The following is a 19,482-nucleotide window of genomic DNA, read 5'->3' as shown; positions in this document are numbered from 1 at the left end:
CAAGGTAGATGTATGCCAGGCGCGTCGCAGCGTAACAGTGTTTCGTGAGATATCGCGAAGCCTGTTACGCGAGACGTGGTCTGGCGTACATCTAGCTTGTTTAAAGTTGGAATTTTGACAGAATGTAGGCTGAGCGATTAGCGAAGCCCATTACTCCACTGACCGTAGAAGTTTGATTTAGTTTGTTTCTCTGTCTGTCCGCACGATAACTCGAGAAAGAATTGTTGGCCTGGTCACGGACAAGGACAGGTCACAGGTTGTTGACCCTAAAAAAATACAACGGCAATAGGGTACTCCGGGGCAGAGATCGTCAACGCACGGGCTGTCGGGCCAGCTCACCCGCCGCCAGCCAGCCGCCAGCGGCAAGCCGCTGACCCGAGCCCGAGCCGAGGTTTCGGGCTCGGTCCAGTCTCGGTTCACCGCTCGCTGCAGGTGAGGGGAGCTGAGCGGGGCAAAGTGGGGTAGGAGCTGGCGGGCTGAGTTCGGGCTCGGCCCGCTCGAAAGCTTTCGAGCGGGCCAAGCCCGATCGAAAGTGCTTCGGGCAGGCAAGCGGACTGCCAGCCCGTGCGTTGACAATCTCTGCTCCGGGGCTCGACTACGACTGCTGTGCTACGGGAAGAGAACCAAGAGGCATCAGCGCGCGCGGAGAGGCCAGTTGCAATCTACTTCGACGGCCGCAAAGACAAGACCCTAGTTATCCCAAATATAGAGGGAACCCAGAAGACACGAAGATTATCTGTAACTGCCAACCATGTGGTAATTATAGAGGAACCGGGGTCGACATTCCTTGGTCATGTCAGTTGAGAAGGAACAAAAGCGGCCGATGAGGCAAAAGCTATTCTAGAATGACTTGAACAGCGAAATGTCGGCACCGACCGCCTTCGTGCCGTCGGATGCGATGGCACTGGCTACACTAGCTACGAAGACGGTGTTTTGGCGTGCTTAGAAAAATCGCTAAAGCGCCCACTACAGCGAAACATCTGCTTGTTGCACTTCAATGAATTTCCCTGCACGAGGATACTCACTAAGCTGGATGGAAAATCTAGCGGCCCCACACGATGGACTGACCCAATCGGGCTAAAGCTAAAGGACTGTGAGCAACTTCCACCTGTATAGTTCAGCGCGATTCCTGCCACTCTGCCGGAAGTAAATTACGCAAACCTCAGCTGGGAACAGAAATAGTTTCACGATTACCTCAGCTGGGAACAGAAAAATTTTCACGATTTGTGTCGAGCAGTAACAACAGGCCACTGCGAACCCGGGCTCGCTGCGAAGCAGCCTGGTGCACTGAACCACGCGAGGTGGCTAACAACTGGCAGTAGCAACGAGCCGCCCGTCCGCATCGTTGAAGTCTTTTGCAAAATTTGTGGTGACCGTGTATGCTGTAATGTGGTTCAGCATTAGAAAGGAGAGTCAAGCTGTCATGGGACCACGACACCTTTTCAAAATAGTCAAGCTCTCTCGAACCCTGCCTGCACACATGAAGAAAATTGTGCAAGAATCAATGAACGAATAGGGTGTTACAGGCTATCTAAAACGGAAGTGAAAAAGAACAAACTCACTGAACGGAAGTGAAAAAGAACAAACTCACTGGCTTATCTGTTTCCGCTTATTCAGTATGAGAAATTACCACGGTAGTTTGATCCGATTCTAACCTCTCAAATATGGAGGGGAGCTCGAAACTGATCTGGCAGTTTTCCATACTAGAAAGGCCGAAGTGGCACGTGATCAGGACGACCAATCAGAGCCATTACGGAAATAGAAAACACCCTATTGAGCTGGCGACCTGGGATTTTCAGGGTCGTTTTGTATCATAAGAAGACAAATCGAGTTCAAAGAAGAGCATTCCAGCTCAAACATTGGATTTTTCAAAAATCAAATACCACAAGTCCCTCAAATAATGTTTTTTAAAAATATTTTTTTTACGGTGTTCTAAGGGGTAACTGTTCAAAATAGAGCCCTCTCGACGAAATTTTCGTCCGTTTGGCTCTATCTTGGACCATTTAGGCGCCGCAGGAAGTTTTTGACGAAAATAAGCGTAAAAATGTACAACCCTGCATGCTTAGTCGAAGTGACGGGAAGTTGTCGGGCCGGAGGCCCGTATCTTTGATTGAAAAAATTTTCAGGGTAGTTTTGTATCAGAAAAAAACAGATCGAGTTCGAAGATGAGCATTCTAGCTCAAAAATTGACTTTTAAAAAATTCAAAAACCACAGGTCGCAAAATATTTTTTTTCAAATATTTTTGTTACGGGCTCCTAAGGGGTAACTCGTGAGAGTAGAGCCCTCTGGTCGAAAATTTCGTCCGTTTTGCTCTATCTTGCACCGTTCCGGGGCTATGGGGCATCTCTGGACAAAAATGTGGTGAAAATAACCAAATGGTCTACTAAATCGTATCAAAGGCTTCATGTCACAGAATTGTAAAGGAAGTAATCCTTAAACCACATATTACGGGTCGAACCACACCCCCTTTTGGGCGTAAGGGTCCCTAGATCACTGGTAATCGTGTCAACGAACGTATGTCCAAAAAAATCGAGTCGATTGAATTTCTGTCTATTTTCAGACTGTATAGTTTTCGTGTCAAAAAACCTTTAAATAAAAAGTTGAATTAATTTGGACTTGCGTATGCATTCGTTGACATGATTACCAGTGAGATTATCTAGTACCACTACAACGTTGATTTTTACATCAATCTGTCGAAATTCGAACTTTAATGAAAACCGTTACCGAACAGCAGAAGTTACATTTTCCTAGTTTTAGAGTAAGAAGACCCCTACAAATGGTTTCAGTATGTCAAATTTTGCGCCCGGAAGACCCTGTTCCCCTATACCCTCCCATTTGCTCGGCTCGGGTGTCAGCGTCGCATGCCTAGCTATGTGTGCGCCAGGCGCGTCGCAGCGGAACAGTGTTTCGTGAGATATCGCGAAGCCTGTCACGCGAGACGTGGTCTGGCGTACATGTAGCTAGTAATGTTAACTCTCGGATATTTGATGGTGTCCGGGGAAGCTACTACTCAAACGGAATCTCGAGGAACAAAATTCGTGACTTTTGGGACCGAAGGCCTTTTTACGACCCGACTCGGGTGTCATCGCCGCAGGCTTAGGTAGGTGTATGCTAGACGCGTCGCAGCGTAACAGCGTTTCGTGAGATATCGCGAAGCCTGTTACGCGAGACGTGGCCTGCCGTACATCTACCTAGTTTATATTATTGTTGATTTGGAATTTTCCTTTGAATAGGCTGTTGTTCACCTTAGTGAAAAGGAATTTGCACTTTGGCTAACATATGTTGCCATGTCAAGGGTGAGGTCATTGAGAAGCATCAAGTGTAAACCAGTTTCATTTGCACGAATAAGTAAATAAAGCATTCCGGAAAAGCTGATATTCAGAAGAATGCGGGGATGAAGGGAACGAAAATCGCTTTGCTCTAACATGGTGCATTCCGTTTTCTTGTTCCTTGCATTCTTCAGCATTTCAGCTTTCCCGGAATGCCTTATTAAATAGGCTATTTCATAACCCGGCCGGGAAGAAGAGAAATGGAATAACTAAAGCGCCCTGCGCATGCCCGGGCGGCGCGGTGGAGAGCGCCCGGTGCCGGGGTGGGTACGGTATGAAAAATTCACATGGCGGATTGAGTTTGGGGGCGTTTATCAACAAGAAACGAGGGAATAGACGTGAAAGTTGCATTGCTGCGTAATAAACAACAACAGAACGTACATGCGCGTGATTCATGGTCTGAAATCGTTCAAATATCAGCAATTTATTTTAAAAGATCGTTTTGACCCCCGAGGTTTGCGGGAAAAGGTGAGTACGGCCGCTTAGCGAGTGATATCTGAGTTAGCCTGTTGAGGGGTCTCTCTTTCTAATGAACTATTTTCCGAATAGACCACCTGTCCCGTGCCTGCCAGGGCGAGAGAAGAACAAAAGCTCCGGAAGTAGTTCGAGAAGTTCGTCGCCCGGAATCGACGCGAACGCCGATTTTGGTTTCTGTTATTACTCATGTAGCATTGTCGTAGTATAAAATTACTCGAAATGTTTTCAAAACCACACAAAGATCGTAATTGAATCATAATGTTACTGATTAACATAGAATGCAATTGATTCTTAATTTTACTGGTTAAAACTAGAGTTTTATCTTTTTACAATATTTGCCGTAGTTATGACACATTGGACGATTGTTTTTAGGCCCTTATTAACTTGCCTTTTTTCAGGTCCTGTCCCATGCAACACCCGACTATGGTAATGTCCAATGTTGGCTCGCCATACATCATGTATTTGCGCAGAGATATTCCCGGTATCTCCAGCATTTGTGATTTATCTCTTGGTAAGCCATGAGCTAATCTTACAAGTATCTGTTTTTAAAATAATAAGTCAAAAAAAATTATTTCCACTGTATAGTTTCGACATGGATCTTCATATCTCACCTCAGTGTCAAAAATACTGTCATTCGTAACTCCTTGTGCATAGGCAATTCTCTCATCAAGTGATTTCAGCTCCTCATAGCATGAGTTGAAAATGTTCTCTCTTTCTTTGTTTATAGTTGGCACTTTAAACTGAAACATATGGCCTCAATATGAAGCAGATGGATATTAGTAAGTAGAATACAAAAAAATTAATAAAAAAATAATCGCCTCAAAATCATCTGGATAGAAAGACTGATTTGTTCCAATTATATGTAGTGAACAATACTATATTTATTTATCTCGCTTGTGAAATCCTTAAAATTATTGGTATACAGATGGGCTATGATTGTTGCGATATCTCTTTTGTTCCAATCTCTCATGAGCCCATACTGTTTAATGTTTTGGTATCCTGTGGAAGAAAAGTATTTTTTTATTAGGAAAATATAATACTGAGCATTCTTTGTAAAAAAAAAAAAAAATAAAAAGCGTTTTTAGTTTACTTCGGTCTAAGAGATATTTTTGTTTGCTTCCCTTGAGTATTTCTATGGTGTGTTTGTACGTGATCTTCCTGTGGGGCTGTGTTATCATGCTTAAAACAGCCCGAACCATCTTAGCAGCATTTATATGTATGTGAACCTCCTGGAACCACGTAACATAAACTTAATTAATGGTGTAAATTTTCAAAACTCGAATTTCTGTTGTTTTTTTTAAGCGTGTCTATGAAAGCACTCAATCTTATTCATTTCTTATACCTTAGAAACGAAGTTGCTGCAGCAAGAGGGGCAGCATTCAGATGTGAAGTCCTCACCGAAATGCTTCAGAAGCTGCATTCTTCTGCAGTTTATAACATCTTCTGAATACTTCACCATGGTCTTGACGTCTTCTGTGTTAATGGGTATGTCGCTATCCATGAAATTGCTCTTGTTTACACCATCTGAACACATTTGTTAAAGGATGTATTATCATGAAAGATTTTTTTTAAATTTCAGATTTTACAAACAAAAATTACCATACTTTTCAGAAGAGTCATCCATGAAATAGCATTTTCAAATCCATAGAGAAGTATGCACTCTGAATGCTGGCCATCTCGTCCTGCTCTTCCACATTCCTGGAACTACTCTTCCACAGACTTAGGCATTTTGAAATGGATAACAAATCGCTCATCAGGCTTGTCTATTCCCATGCCAAATGCGTTTGTTGCAACAATGACCTGTTGTGAATGAAAATAAGATGAACATGAAAGGCTACTCCAAAAAATGAAACAATCATTTTTATCCACGATATAGAAAGACCCGGTGTCGGCGCTCCCTATGCCACTGCGCTCAAAAGGTGGCATCAGATCTCGTACCCGAAAGTCAGTACCTGCTGCGACCGCCGCCGCGCTGCAGTCGAGCGGTACGCGCCCCCTCCCTTCCCCGCCTCTTCCCCCCGCCTCCCGCTGGGCCCTTCCCGGGTGGCGGGGAGAGGAGGCGGGGAAGGGTGGGGGTGCGTACCGCTCGACTGCAGCGCGGCGGCGGTCGCAGCAGGTACTGACTTTCGGGTACGAGATCTGGTGCCACCTTTGGAGGCGGAGCGCCGACACCGGGTCTTTCTACATCGTGTATTTATCTTATGAAAGTTACCTTGATCTCATTGTCCATCCATAGTTTGTGTGCTGTTTTCAGTTCGTTTTGTCCAATACCTGCGTGGTACACACGGCAACTTTCTCCTTCAGCAGAGAGTTGACATTCTTTCCGAGTTGTGCAGTAGACAATTCCACAGCTGTCAGGGAACTTGTCCTTTATCATGGCTGCCACTTTCAACTGCGAATTTTTGATGAGACAGAATTTTATATTTGGCCGATTGACACTATATATAATTCTAGAAACAGGTCAAATTAAAATTATGCTCTTATTATCACTTTTAAAATTATGCGATGAACTAAGATTCGAATTCAAATGAGAAACTGCAATCATCAACTATTATTTCAGATTTTGCACTAAACAGTACATGCCATGTTTGCTAAATAAATTAAAGTTTTGAGGTGATGCTACAATTATTTTTACTTATTATTTATTACATTATTTCTGCTCATTTTGAAATTTTTTTGGTGTCCTCAGAAGGATGTATTAAAAATGATGGACGACTATTAGGTCCCTCAAAGACATACCATACATCAAAATGGTAAAAATATCTACATCATATTTCTAAATTATCCAGACTACAATGTCAACCCAGGCAGTGATGAAGAATGCAAAATTTGAAATTGTGGGTGATATGTGCTGTTAAAATTTGCAGATGTACTTACCTCTGCACATCACAAAGGGCTAATATATCTTTAATTCTCTGTCTGACAGCTGGAGTTGTTGTTGCAGTGACAGCCATGAAGGGCACATTTCTGTAGCTGTTGTGTAGCCACTTCAACTTTCTGTATGCTGGCCTGGTATGGTAGTTAAATTCAATTAATAATCCAAACAATCCAAAATGTATTTAATAGTTTTAAAATGTTTGAAATAATTAGTTTTTACCTGAATTCATCACCCCAACTTGCCATGCAATGTGCTTCATCAAAGACAAATCTTGTTAATTTGTTACTCGTCCTTAATTTGTCTAAGACTGTCTTAAATGCCTGGCTGATACACAGCGTTTCTGGCGTGATGTATACAAGCTTCAGTGCTGCAGAAGAAAAGAAACGTTAGATTTTATCTAATGTACTATTTCAATCGTGTAAATTTATACTCACTGGGATTTGCAGTGTTCAAATCAGCATACATCTTTTTCGTGTTTCCGTCAGAAAGCACTGCAGCTGGTCCCTAAATTGTTATAATATATTATTGAACAGATAGTTACTTAAACTGCTCACACCAATGTTTGTCAGTTTTTGCGCCTGATCATGCATCAGGGATCTTAGGGAACTGATCACAATGGTCACTGAGTGCAACCGGTAGCTGGAAGCAAAAGGACTTCTCTCCAGTTGGCATTACTACCAGACAATCCTTATTCTGTAATATGGTCCTGATTATTTTTTTCCTGATGGCCTCGGAAAGAGGTCATACCAAATGTCTTAATATTTCGACGGGTAAAATCGAGGGTGGGTGAGCTCTGCGTGGAGCAGGAGGCTGTGATGCGGCGGCGCAGCCCCACCCCTAACAAAACGTCGCCGTCGTGTCTCGTCAGACGAACAAGGGAACCTTTTCAGGTGTAAATCTCCGATTTCGTTGAAACTAGGAAAATTTGAAGGTTATTTATGTAGAAATCGGATGGCACTTTTTCCTGAACCTCACAATTAGTTTTCCCCTATATAGGGGTAGGAGTGCGGTTTTTATGCATGGTTACTATGATATTTTTTGTAAAATGTAAGGCAGAGTTCTAAGGGGTAACTCATCAAAGTAGCGCTCTTTGGGCCAAAATTTTGTCCGTTTTGCTTTATTACCGTTGAGGCGGTAGAGGGATATTTGAGACAAAAACAGTGTAAGAGTTCAGTAAACCCCTGGTAACTGAGGTTCCGGAAAAATTCCAAGTGCTATCCGACTTCTAGTACAATAACCTTTAAATTTTCCGAGTTTCAACGAAATCGGAGATTTACACCTGAGAAGGTTCCCTTGGAAGACGAGTACGAGTCGATCCTCGGGGGCACCCAACAACCTACTCACCGTCGCCGAAGAGGTCGACAAGTACGTCTTGTTGGCAATGTGCTGCCCGACTGTGGGGTCGAAAGACCTTTCGAAGTGGTGGAAAGAGTAGGTAAGTTTCTTGTACATCGGAAATTGTGTATCGGCTGTATGAGAGCGGACGCTGCAGTGTGGCGAGTTTGCATATCCTAGGGACCGCATACTCTCTGCGGGCCGCAGGGCGGTCGCCACCGATTGTGCCCGCCCGGTCGGTGGCGACCGAGATCAACCGGAGTAAGGCGGTCAGCCGACTGGCTCAGCGACCGCGACGCGGTCGGGCTCGGTCGGTCGAAAAGGGCGTTTACGCAGAGCTCTGATTCGGGGCTCCTGCTCAAACTAGCGGCGGCAAGATGCGATTTTTTTGAATTTTGGCCATGGATTGAACCTTCCTCTTTCGAATGGCACGTCGGACGGAGTGAAATAACCAGTGGTGGCAGAGATAAAGTGACGTACATCTGCTAAGGCGGGACTCCCGGGTCACTTCGTTGCATATCCATGACTCCTAGTCTCATTGTCTCAGCCCCTGCCAACTTACCTTTACTGTAGCTGTTGAATCAGATTGGTCAATAACACATGCAGCACGCTTGTCCTTATTTGTACAGAACAGAAGCCTGCATTTGCTTTTACCCTAGCATCAGAAAACTGACAACAAGCAAGGTGCCCTTTATTTGCAAAAGGCTTACATTGCTGAAATTTTCTGGAGGCCCAGAAAAAAAGAACTTTTCTTTATTTTTTTCATTGGCTAATGATGCTTGATAAGTGAGCCTCTTTGCTTATCCCTTTGGGCATCACCTGCAATTATTTACACATGTACTCAGTAGGGGGAGTATTATTTGCATTCCCATCATTTTCATCTATAGACAGTTCTCTCATGTCTTTGCCATCAAATGACTTAGCAGAGTGTGTATAGGCAGTTAGACTATTATCTCCCTCTAGCTGCAGGTGTGTGTTGATGTACTTATATGACTTACACGCAAGAATCGTAGCAGCAATCTTTCCACTATAATAAACTGCAAATAAAAAGTCAGGGATAACTTCAAATAGATTCCTATTTCTGTCAACCACACCACTTCTGGGACTCTTCCATACTGGCAACTGACCACAGACCATTTCAGATTTGGGTTTGTAAGTTTCTGCCTTGCCTGCCTTCTGTAGCAATGTTACAAAAAATTGCTAGGAAAAAGAAGCTGATAAAATTCCATTCATCACCACCAGAGAAATTGTAAAGTCGCGTCAACTTTTCTACATTTGCCTCCATAAAAGGTTCACGGCTTAAATTGGTGAACTGGACTTTACGCCTGTTGTTCTCATATGAGGAGCACCCTCTTGCTCTTCTGCTGCAGCAACCTGAGGAGTGGCAGGTTCATTTTGTCTGCGCTTTACTCCTTCAGAAAAACTTAGTAAGCATAATTAGCGTCTAGAAAATGAAGACGAAAGTCTGCGATCAATGGCCCCCCACCACCCACACATGGCAAGCACTTCGGTTCAAACAATTAACACGAACATCTTACCATTTCGCATTTTTACCGCCTCATCTTTGTCAAACCAAGTCATAACTGACATCTTTTAGTTGAAACTCAGAAAGTTCTTCAAAACTCTCCATTTCGCTTGAACGTTGGCGGTCGGGACCATTGGACTGTCACCCCTCCTTCCTTGAATTCTAATTTGACCACTCGCTTTTCGATTGTTAACACACGCTGCTGAGGAGCGACGTGTGCCATCTGCCTCCACCGCCACTTCGAAATCGGCTAAACGACTTACGACGTTGGCTATTGGCGTTTATTTACGTTTATTTATGTAAAGTAACTCAATCTTTGTAGAGTAATGATTTCCGTGATTTCCGCTTTCCAAACATATTGAGTTTTCCCTATTTTGCGGGTTGTTTCGGTGTTTCAAATAAACTGATGCACGCACGTATCTGGCGAGCTTTTTTTGATAGCCAAACGGGGGGATGTGCACAACATGCCGCGTGGAGAATAATCTAGTCACCGGGGGCTGTGCACTGCACGGCACGCCGTGGGGGGCAGTAACGCAGCCCCCGGGGGCTGCGTAGGGTCCATACCGGCGAGGCTTTGCTTTCTGGCTGCCTTTGTGGGACTCATAAACACCGTGGTCGGAGGGATCGCACCCGAAAGCTAGAGTGTCCACCGCTCCGAGTCGAGCTTAAGCATGAGACTAGAACCGTGTAATGGACAGGAGACTGTAAGCGGCCGGGCGACCTCGCTTCTGAGACGTTGCGACCGAAAGGTTTTGCCACCTCTGGGAATTTTGGAATGTAATCAAGTGCAAATGAAAGGTACCTTCCTTTCTCTTCATGTCCCTTCTCTTCATGTTTCAAAGGAATGAAATAATTATGTCAATCTTTTTTTTTACCATATATTTGGACGTGGTGTGTAATTGTAATACGTGCAGTGTTGCACTGATAAGCATTGCGCCGTCACTCCAATTTAGGGATAATCCTGCACTCTGCCACATAGCAAGTGTCATATTGTCCAGCCTTAGACATCATCAATTTGAACCTGTAGTGTCCGTAAGGCATGACGGGGACATTCGGGAAAGTCCAATCTATTGGGGCGTTATTGACCTCGTAAAATCCCTGTAAAAAAGAAGAAGGGTTTTACAGTGGCTCCACTCACAAGGGGACTTAGGCAAGTGTAAATTTCCGATCGTGCCCAAACTCGGCATATTTGCTTCTTATTTATGTAGGTGACGAATGGCGACCAAATTTTTTCCTGAGTGTCAAATGCCGAAACTCCCTATGAAAGCGTATTATTTCGAAAAATACAAAATTTCTACTTTAGTACAAATATTATGGGACATTCTGACTCAAACTGAGCGGTTTGGGAAGGGGGGAAGTTCCTCTACCATTTTTCTATTTGAGACCTCATTCCGTCATTTTTGGCTCAAATTCAATATTTTTTTCAATTTTTTGCTCAATAAAAAACAAATTTACCGAGTTTGGTCAAGATCGGGAATTTACACTTCCCCTACATTCCCTCGGAAAACGGTTATATTAACGGTAAATTTATTTTAAATTAGTGGTCAATTTTGGTCGTAAGCAGCATAAATGTAAGATACACTCGTCAAAACATTTAGCGGACCACTCTTTTACGCCTGGATTAAATTATTTCCCCTTGAATCTAGTAAGTCAAGATTTGACATAGACATGCACCCATGTGTGCAGTTTAACATCCGGCGTACGCATCCCGTAATGGTCACGGGGGTTGAAAAGTCGAAAAAAACTTGAAAGGTTAGGGGAGAAGGGGATGCCGGAAGTGGCTAAAATTTGGTGTTCCAGGTGTCCTAGGCTAGGAACCAATTTGAAGATTTCTGGCCCGTTCCACCCCCTCCGACAAGCCACCCCCTATCCCCAGTTAGCCCCAACCTCCCACAGAGGTGTTTTTTTAAAATCTCGAACGCTATTGAAAATCTTGTGGTTTGACGTGGGCAACGACAGCAAAGTGCCTGGTTTCACCTTCGCACCCCTGGAGGGTTGTGCTACCCCTAACCGTCCAACCCTTAATTGAAATTTTCACATTTTTCACACTAAGGAGGCCTTGAAAAGTCTGGAAACTTTAGTTGAGAGCGACGATTTTCCAAAACTACCCGTAGGGTAGGGGTGACCAGTGACCACCCCTGTGACACGACCCTCAGGGAGGAGTGGTGCCACATCTGCTTTACAGCAGCGTAGAGAGTCATGGAATGCACCAGTTGTGTGAATGTCGTTCACTTTTAAGTGTGTGAATTTCCATTCGTATACTTAAAGTGTTAGAGTTTTGAATTTTTCCCCGAAAATTCACACGTTTACCCCTTTTCACCCCTAAGTGCACGAATAGACATTTACACACTTGCGTTTCCAGTGTGACGCTTTTTGATGCTTCTGCAGGTCCGAATTCTGTTGATATCTCAAATCCCAACTGGTGTGGAGTGTGGAGATAGTTGAGTTGTTATGTTGGTATCGAATTCTCTAATTAATTCTGAAAGGCAAATATTTTTGTTTGTCGCCTTGCGTTTTCGAAGGGTTGTGTAGTGCTACCCACTGGCAAAATTTGACTTCGCTACACGCTCGCAACCCAGTGCACGGGCGGGAAAGGTAATTTGGAGAGGGTGGAGGCCGGTACTTTCATCCGCCTCCCACCTCTCAACACACAACCAAAGGGGTCTACAACTCGCCTCAGCCGTGTACTTTTGAGTATAGATAAGAAGAATTATAGCGTGATTATAAGATTATTGAACGATTTTAAGATTATAGAATGATTAAAGATTACGGGATGATTATAAGATAATAAAAATATTATAGACAGATTATTAAGGTTGAATGTACAATGACTATAATATAAAAACCGACTTTGGGTTTTGTCTCACATATGAAGGTTATCAATTTGTGGAGTAAGCTCCCACTCCAAATCAGGGCTCTGTAGCTCAAACGGTTTGAGAGATATAAATCCCTAAAATTTTGATGCAAAAACTGCGTCTTTGAGAGGAGGTGGAAGTAAAAGTTTATGAATCTTTGCAGTAAGGTAAAAACTGAATACACCATTGAAAAGAGAATTGAAAACTGATTCAAAACCATCTAACGCGAAAAGTTGGATTTTTAATTCAAACCCTTGGATTAGTGGAATATCGTAACTCTCTCAACAAAAATAGATAGTCTTCAACTATCACCAAACATGGTTTGCAACTTCCTCTAAGGTCTCTTAGCATTCTCTAGTATTTGCAGAAAGGAATTTGAATATCATCTTTCTGAAAATATTAGAGAATGTTAAGGGACCTTAAAGAAAGTTGCAAACCATGTTTGGTGATAGTTAAAGACTATCTATTTTGGTCATGGGAGTAACGATATTCTGCTAAATTCATTTGATATCTTTCATCGAAGGGTACGAATTAGAAATCCAACTTTTTGCCATAGATGGTTATAAATTAGTTTTCAATTCTCTTTTCAATGGTGTAGTCAGTTTTGACCTTACTGCAAAGATTCATAGAGTTTTACTTACACCTCCTCTCAAAGATGCAGTTTTTGCATCAAAATTTTAGGAATTTATAGATAAAGATTATAGAAGATTAAAGTTTATAGATGTCATTATAAGTGATTATAGGGTCGTGTACTTCTGATTATATGAGTTGTAGACCCCTCGCACACAACAGTAAATCAAAAAGGTTCCGACCAGAAACGGATCGTGAAAGCAGATGATACCAAGTCAAAAGTTCTATTCCAGTCCATAATATTTATGTGGGAGTTCACGGGACGCCGACCAGGCCGAGCTCAGAGACCGGCGATTGCGAATCCGGCTACTTGTACACTTAGAGCGCAATAGTGCAATATGTTAAGTTGCACCCACATCTTCTGCCCTGCCCCCGCGGCGTTGCATATGTAAGTTTTAAAAAGCTTGGGTTTTTATTCTGTTGTTTTTTTTTTCCTACGCACGCACAGCCTACCCGGCAGTAAGAGGTTCGGGTAGGGGAGGAGTCCGTGCGGGGAGAGGGCTGGGCGGAGCAGGGGCTCGGGCAGGGGCTCCAGTGGTGGAGGGGGAAGGGGCTCGGCTCGGCTCTCGGGACTCGGCTCGGCTGCGCCTGGGCGACGTAGCTTGGCTGCGACTCGGCTCGTCTCGGCCGTGCGGCGACGGAAATCGAACCTCACGGCTTCACCATCCCGCCTAGCACAATATCCTAGATTGCTGGCCCTTCTGTCGCTTCTCTGTCCTTACCGAGAGTAAAAGCAATGACACCTTACTTAAATATACTTATGTGTACTTATGTTTAGTCTCATTTAAGTAAGGTTTGTAAGGTATCATTTGCTAAAAAAGTTCCGACCAGAAACGGATCGTGAAAGCAGATGATACCAATTTAAAAGTAAGCTTTGTTCTACCTTTCTCCCATATTTCTAAAATAATTTATATGATTCAAGAAAAACATTACAGACACTTCATTAAAAAGAATTGTGCCTGCGCTGTATCGTCTATCACCATATCATTCGTTTTACGGCTTGTTTACAATCCGGCGTCCTCCCTGTGTTCAGTTTAGAAGCGGGGGCTCCAGCGGAGGGAGAGGGTGTGGGAGGGGGTTGTCGCGGCCCGCTCGGCTCGGGCGTGCGGCGACGGGAATCGAGCCTCATGCCTCAGCCTCACTATCCCACCTAGCACAATATTTAAGATAGCTGGCCCTGCTCTGGCTTCTCTGTCCTTATCGAGAGTAAATGCAATGACACCTTACTTATATATTCTGATGTTTACTTATGTTAAGTCTCAGTTAAGTAAGGTTTGCATTGTATCAGCTGCTAAAAAAATTCTTTAGGGTCATGCGTGGGACCTGAAGGAGCATCGATTAACGTAGAAAAATTAAAATTCCGAGGCTGTCACTATTCATTTGTCGATTTGGCGAGGACAGCGCCACAACCTTCCCCGGCCGCGGCCGACCCCACGTTCATAGAAGGATCCTCAGTTAAACTGTGGTTTAAACTATAATGTTCCAGCTAAGGCATATTTATTGAAGGAAAAGAGCAGTTTAACTGTTGAAAACTATAGTTTTACCTGCAGAGTCCGAAAAATGTAGTACATTTTCTGTCGTTAAACTACGGTTTTACATAGTTTAGTAGCATTTTTCTTCGTGTTACTTGACTTTAGTTTTACCGAAGATCCTCCCACCCCTTGCTTGTACAAGAAGGCCCGGCCGCGCGAGCTGCCGAGGGAGAGGTTGCGGCACCAAGTCGGATGGAGTTTTTATCCGCTTGTCGCATTTTTGAAAGCTCTTTTACGAAGAATACTGGAAATGCTTATCCGCCTCCCGATGTACAGGTCTGAAAGGTGGCCAGAAACCTAAACGTGAGCATTGATTATTGCTGTGCTGCAACGGTTTTCCAATAGCAAGTTGTATTTTAAGTACATACACGTTTGAAGATGCACGGCCCGGTAGGTTTTATCTTGAAAAAAACGCTGGTAAATCCCGGGATGTTGTCTCTTATCGCACGACATACATTCTTTTTGTAAGAGAATACGAAGGCGTTTTCCTTCCATTGGTTATTTGACCGGATATCCAAAATCGCTACGCCCTGTAATGATAAAGAATATAGCCGATATGTGTAACCGTTTCCTAGTCCCTATCAAAAGCGGCAAACGTTTTGTTTTACATTATTATTGATTGAAGATTATCTTACCCCATAGTCATCACCAATATCTATTAATCCGGTAATGTTGCCAGTAACGAGTTGTAATTCTTTTGGCTTAAATGGATTGAAGTGAGTGGAACGCAAGTACCATTTCCATGCAATCGGGTGGTTGGGGTCGGGATCACACAAGGAAAACTGTTCAGTGTAGGCTATGTATGGTCCCTTTGAGAAAAAGGCATTGACATGGCAAGTCTGTTAAAACATTGCAGGGAACGATGCCTCCTAACGACAAAGTTCGATCTGCTGCGGCACGGTCACACAAAGTTCGATCTGCTTTTCGCCGCTCGCAAAAAGTCGCAAGTTTAGACCTGTACTACAGTCTTGTTGTGGTAGCATCCAAATTTTTTGTTTGGAGTAAGTTGTTCTTTGATCTTTTAATTTAAAAAACAAAAAAAATGAGTCATGTTAACACGAGGCAGTTTTTAGCCCGCCCTTCTGCTTCGAAAAAGCTATCCAGCGGGCTTATGCAAACGACCTCGTGTGTGTCTGTGTCTGTGTGTCTGTCTGTCTGTGTGTCTGTCTGTCTGTCTGTTCCACTAGAAGGAGATGTGCTAGAGACTTGAAATTTTCAGGGGATCTTAAGGTCCACTTCTAGAGAACGAAACGCCTACGGCAAATCCTGGCAACCACCCCTAAGGGACTAAAAGGGGGTATCCAAGGTTCAAAAATTCTTCCAAAATGTAATTTTCTTATGTTCTTCTAAGGGGTATCTCGTCAACGTAGAGCCCTTTGGGCGAAAATTTCGTCCGTTTTGCTCTATCTAAAACCGTTAAGGCGCTACAGGGTATTTTTTTTGACGAAAATAAGCTAAAAATTGCCATAGTGAACAATAAGTTGTAGTAAAAGGCCTAAAAACCGCAAAATTGAAAGGAAACTCTCCCCCCACCCCCGAAAAACGTTTGCTAAGCGGAAGGGTGGGTTGTAGTCACGGTGCTTCACCGTTACATCCCTTTCTCGAGTTTTTGGGTCAAACTCAAAGACGATGGGTTTAAGCGGGCCGAAGGCCCACTACATCATTCGATCATGCTCTTTAGCAAATCACGTAACAGAAATGGTCGGGCCGCAGGCCCGACCATCACCACCGGCAGGCCAAGCAGGCCCGGCCCCTGCCGAACGGAGTTGCCGGCGAAGCGGAGCTGGCAACTTCGTTTGGCGGAAGGGCGGGCCTGCTTGTTACTTTTTTTTCTGTCTGCAATATTCACGAGCATATGAAGACATTTTGACTGCGCTGGAGACACCACCAGAATGTAGATCGAAATTAGTGTAACCCGTGCCGCTGCACATTGGACTATGTGTAACCGGACCGCGGTAGATTGAACATTGCGTAACCGTGCCGTTGCAGATCGAACTTTGTCTTAAGAAGGCATCGTGAAGATATCACAGGCTTCACGACGTTACACTGTTAGAAAGTTGTCACCTGATGACACACTCTGTGATGATGTTTTTGTTTTAAAAAAAACCACAGAATCTCTTTTTTCAAATACAAGGGCTTGGAACAAAAATGAAAAAAAGTACTGGACCAAGCGACATTTTTTAACTAATTGTTTATTTGACCTTTTGCAGAACTTTGCTAAAACCTCTGCTTTTCTAAAACTAAGAGTGCTGCGAAGTCGACATGAGCATTTTTAGAAAGTACAAAGGCCAATCTAACATCTTCCGTCGAAACAAAGACAATACCGTTCAAAATAAGCAGTCAGGGTCGATTTGAAAACATGTTTGCCATGGGACCCACGCTTCCCTATTTGAGTTTCAAAGTAAGTGTGTAGGTTCACTTTTTTTATGAAATTTGCGTATGATCAATCATTTTAAGTCCTACACTAAGCAATGTAAATCGTTCCAATTGCAGAAAACTGCGAAAATCAAATTTACATGACTTGCAGGTTGCTTACCCCTGGGGCCTTCGATGAGTCGAAGCTGACCTGATTTGACTCAAAGTTCAAAGAACTTACTATCTAGGCTAAAAATGTTGGTATTTAATATGAAAATGACGAAAAAAAAACACTCAGGGATCAATATGACGCCTTTGGCCGTTCTAGGTTATCGGGAATCCCGGCCGTTCTAGTGTTAAATCGATTAACGGAAAATGGTAGTGAATATAATCAACAACGAAGTTTTGACATTAACGCTGAAGAAAGTTCTAGCGATGCAAATACAATGACTGATGAAGAAAGATGGTTGTATCATGACGTGTATAACACCTACGTTCCTAATATTCATTTAAAAACTGAAGAAAAACCAAGTCGATAATTTTTTTTTCATGGCCAACCATTGATTTATCACCAATTAACGAATTTAAAACTGAAGGGTATCATACAACGGCTGTTTCTTGCTTAATTTCAAAGGGTTTCGCAGCTCTTAGAACTCCTGATCAGTAATTTATTAGAACTGACACCAATCTAGATTATCTAGATTGGTGTCAGTTTAGGAATATTATTCCTAAACGACACATTAAAGACCATTTTGAGCTTTTAATGAGATGTCATGCCAGAAGATTTGCTACACATTCTTCCTTTGTTTTTTTTTCTGTGAATTCTATGATGAGATGGGATATTTTAAATGATAGGCATGCATTTGTTAAAAGGAATAGTGAATATGCAAACATGACACGAAGATCTGAAAGGAAAAATACAGAGTAATCCAAACCAATTGAAGAAAATCATGATCCAAGGAAGAAAGGTTAGCGGATCCAAACTCCAAACCATTTAGGGAAACTAGACAGAATTGAAGGCAATGATAGATATGAATGTACCTCCGGACCCGTTTTCATGGTCTCTGCAGCCTGAACCTACAGAAAAGCTGCTGTCTATTTTAGAAGCTTGAGCGCAAGATTCTTCGGACAAATATTGGTTTGAAAATCTGCACTAAGGTTTTCCTGAATCAAAACCACAAGGACTATAAAATGACGCAGGGGTTTTGGTGGACGATGTAAAACAATCTTGACCTATTTTATTTTACAATTTACTAGAAGGTCTTAAATTCAATTTTGTTATATTACTAATGAAATATTTTTATAGTAGGTAGTATACTAAAACCTCTGTGTCGTTTTTTAGTCCTTTTAGTTCTGATTCAGGGAAACTAAACATATGGGGCAATTTTTGTACTAGGTTATAACCTATAGAGAGAGCAGAGAATGGCTGCCTTTGCTGCCTACCGAAGGCAAATCTCTTCGACTCGAGAGATTTAAAGATTTTGTGTGTCGCTATAGTAACTGCCGCTAGATGGCGCAACGGTTCAGAGCGTCTCTAACAATAACCATTTCTTTGCATAAAACTCAAATTTTGACACGAAACTAACATTTAATTTTACGCTGTATGCTCTATAAGACAATGACCTTCAGTGAATATGAAAGTTTTTGTTCAAAAATTCAACCATGCGTCAGATATAATTGGTTTAATATCAACGCGCGCAGGGTACCTGCCAACTCTCCTCGGTTGGGTATGGCAACGTTTTCCTCACACGACTGTAGCGGTTTCTACACCGCTACATCATTTTTGTATCAGTGACTTGCAGTGTCACTGTTTAGTTCCGTCCTCCTCGGAACGTTCATTGCTTCGAGGAAAAGGCAAGATTTAGCAAAGTAGTTTTGCTAAAACTGACTTTAGCAATGCTCGAACGGGTAATTCACAGTGCACTTCTGACGAAGAGGCATTAGGTTACTGATATGACCCTTCCGGAACGGCAATGAGGAAATACTACTAATTTTTGGGTGTCGGCAACTACTGCACACAACAGCACAAAATGTTACAAAATTTTGTAATCAGAAAAGAAATATTTGTAATGCGACGTTACGAAAATTTGTAACATCTTATGTTACAAAATTTTGTAACCAGGAAGCAAATACTTGTACACGGAAAAAAAAAGATTTGCTGAGTCAGCTAATATATTGACTGGTATCTGGACAGACAAGCACATAAACTTCTGTAACCACTGTATTGGCTACCCTAATCAATCATTGGCTGTGCCAGTCAATGATTAGTTGTATGAAATAATGATTTGCCTGCATCAGTAAGGTAGACTTCGACTGATTTAGGGAAGGGATAAGCTCTTACAGCTATTTTTTGACTGGCACAGCAAATGATTGATTAGAGTAGACAATATAGTGGTTACAGAAGTTTATGTGCTTGTCTGTCCAGATACCAGTCAATATATTGGCTGACTCAGCGAATCTTTTTTTTTCGTGTACACAGTAGTTACGAAAATTTGTAACCTCGTATGTTACAAAATTTTGTAATCTTGTTACTGAAAAAACTTCCCATCAATGTTACAAAATTTT

At 42.7% G+C, this 19,482-nt stretch overlaps 1 protein-coding gene across 2 annotated transcripts in view; it reads right to left on the bottom strand.

Annotated features, from left to right (window-relative positions):
- LOC127751120 (uncharacterized) overlaps nucleotides 1–19,482 on the bottom strand; it is a 38,782-nt gene that overhangs the window by 11,010 nt on the left and 8,290 nt on the right. The window contains exons 3-5 of one of the 2 annotated variants that reach the window (XM_052274197.1): nucleotides 15,198–15,371; nucleotides 14,931–15,092; nucleotides 10,410–10,643 (exon numbers count right to left, since the gene is read on the bottom strand). The exons of the other annotated variant lie outside the window; for it this stretch is intronic. Of the exons in view, the coding sequence (XP_052130157.1) occupies nucleotides 10,485–10,643; nucleotides 14,931–15,092; nucleotides 15,198–15,371 (495 nt within the window). The 3' untranslated portion in view covers nucleotides 10,410–10,484. Of the gene's footprint in view, nucleotides 1–10,409; nucleotides 10,644–14,930; nucleotides 15,093–15,197; nucleotides 15,372–19,482 lie in introns of those variants that run through there. 2 annotated transcript variants of the gene reach the window in all.

The sequence above is a fragment of the Frankliniella occidentalis genome, unplaced genomic scaffold (assembly GCF_000697945.3).
Source record: "Frankliniella occidentalis isolate FOCC.00 unplaced genomic scaffold, Focc_3.1 Scaffold349, whole genome shotgun sequence".
In the NCBI taxonomy this organism is placed as follows: Eukaryota; Metazoa; Arthropoda; class Insecta; order Thysanoptera; family Thripidae; genus Frankliniella; species Frankliniella occidentalis.
This window is presented reverse-complemented; position numbering and strand designations above follow the sequence as displayed.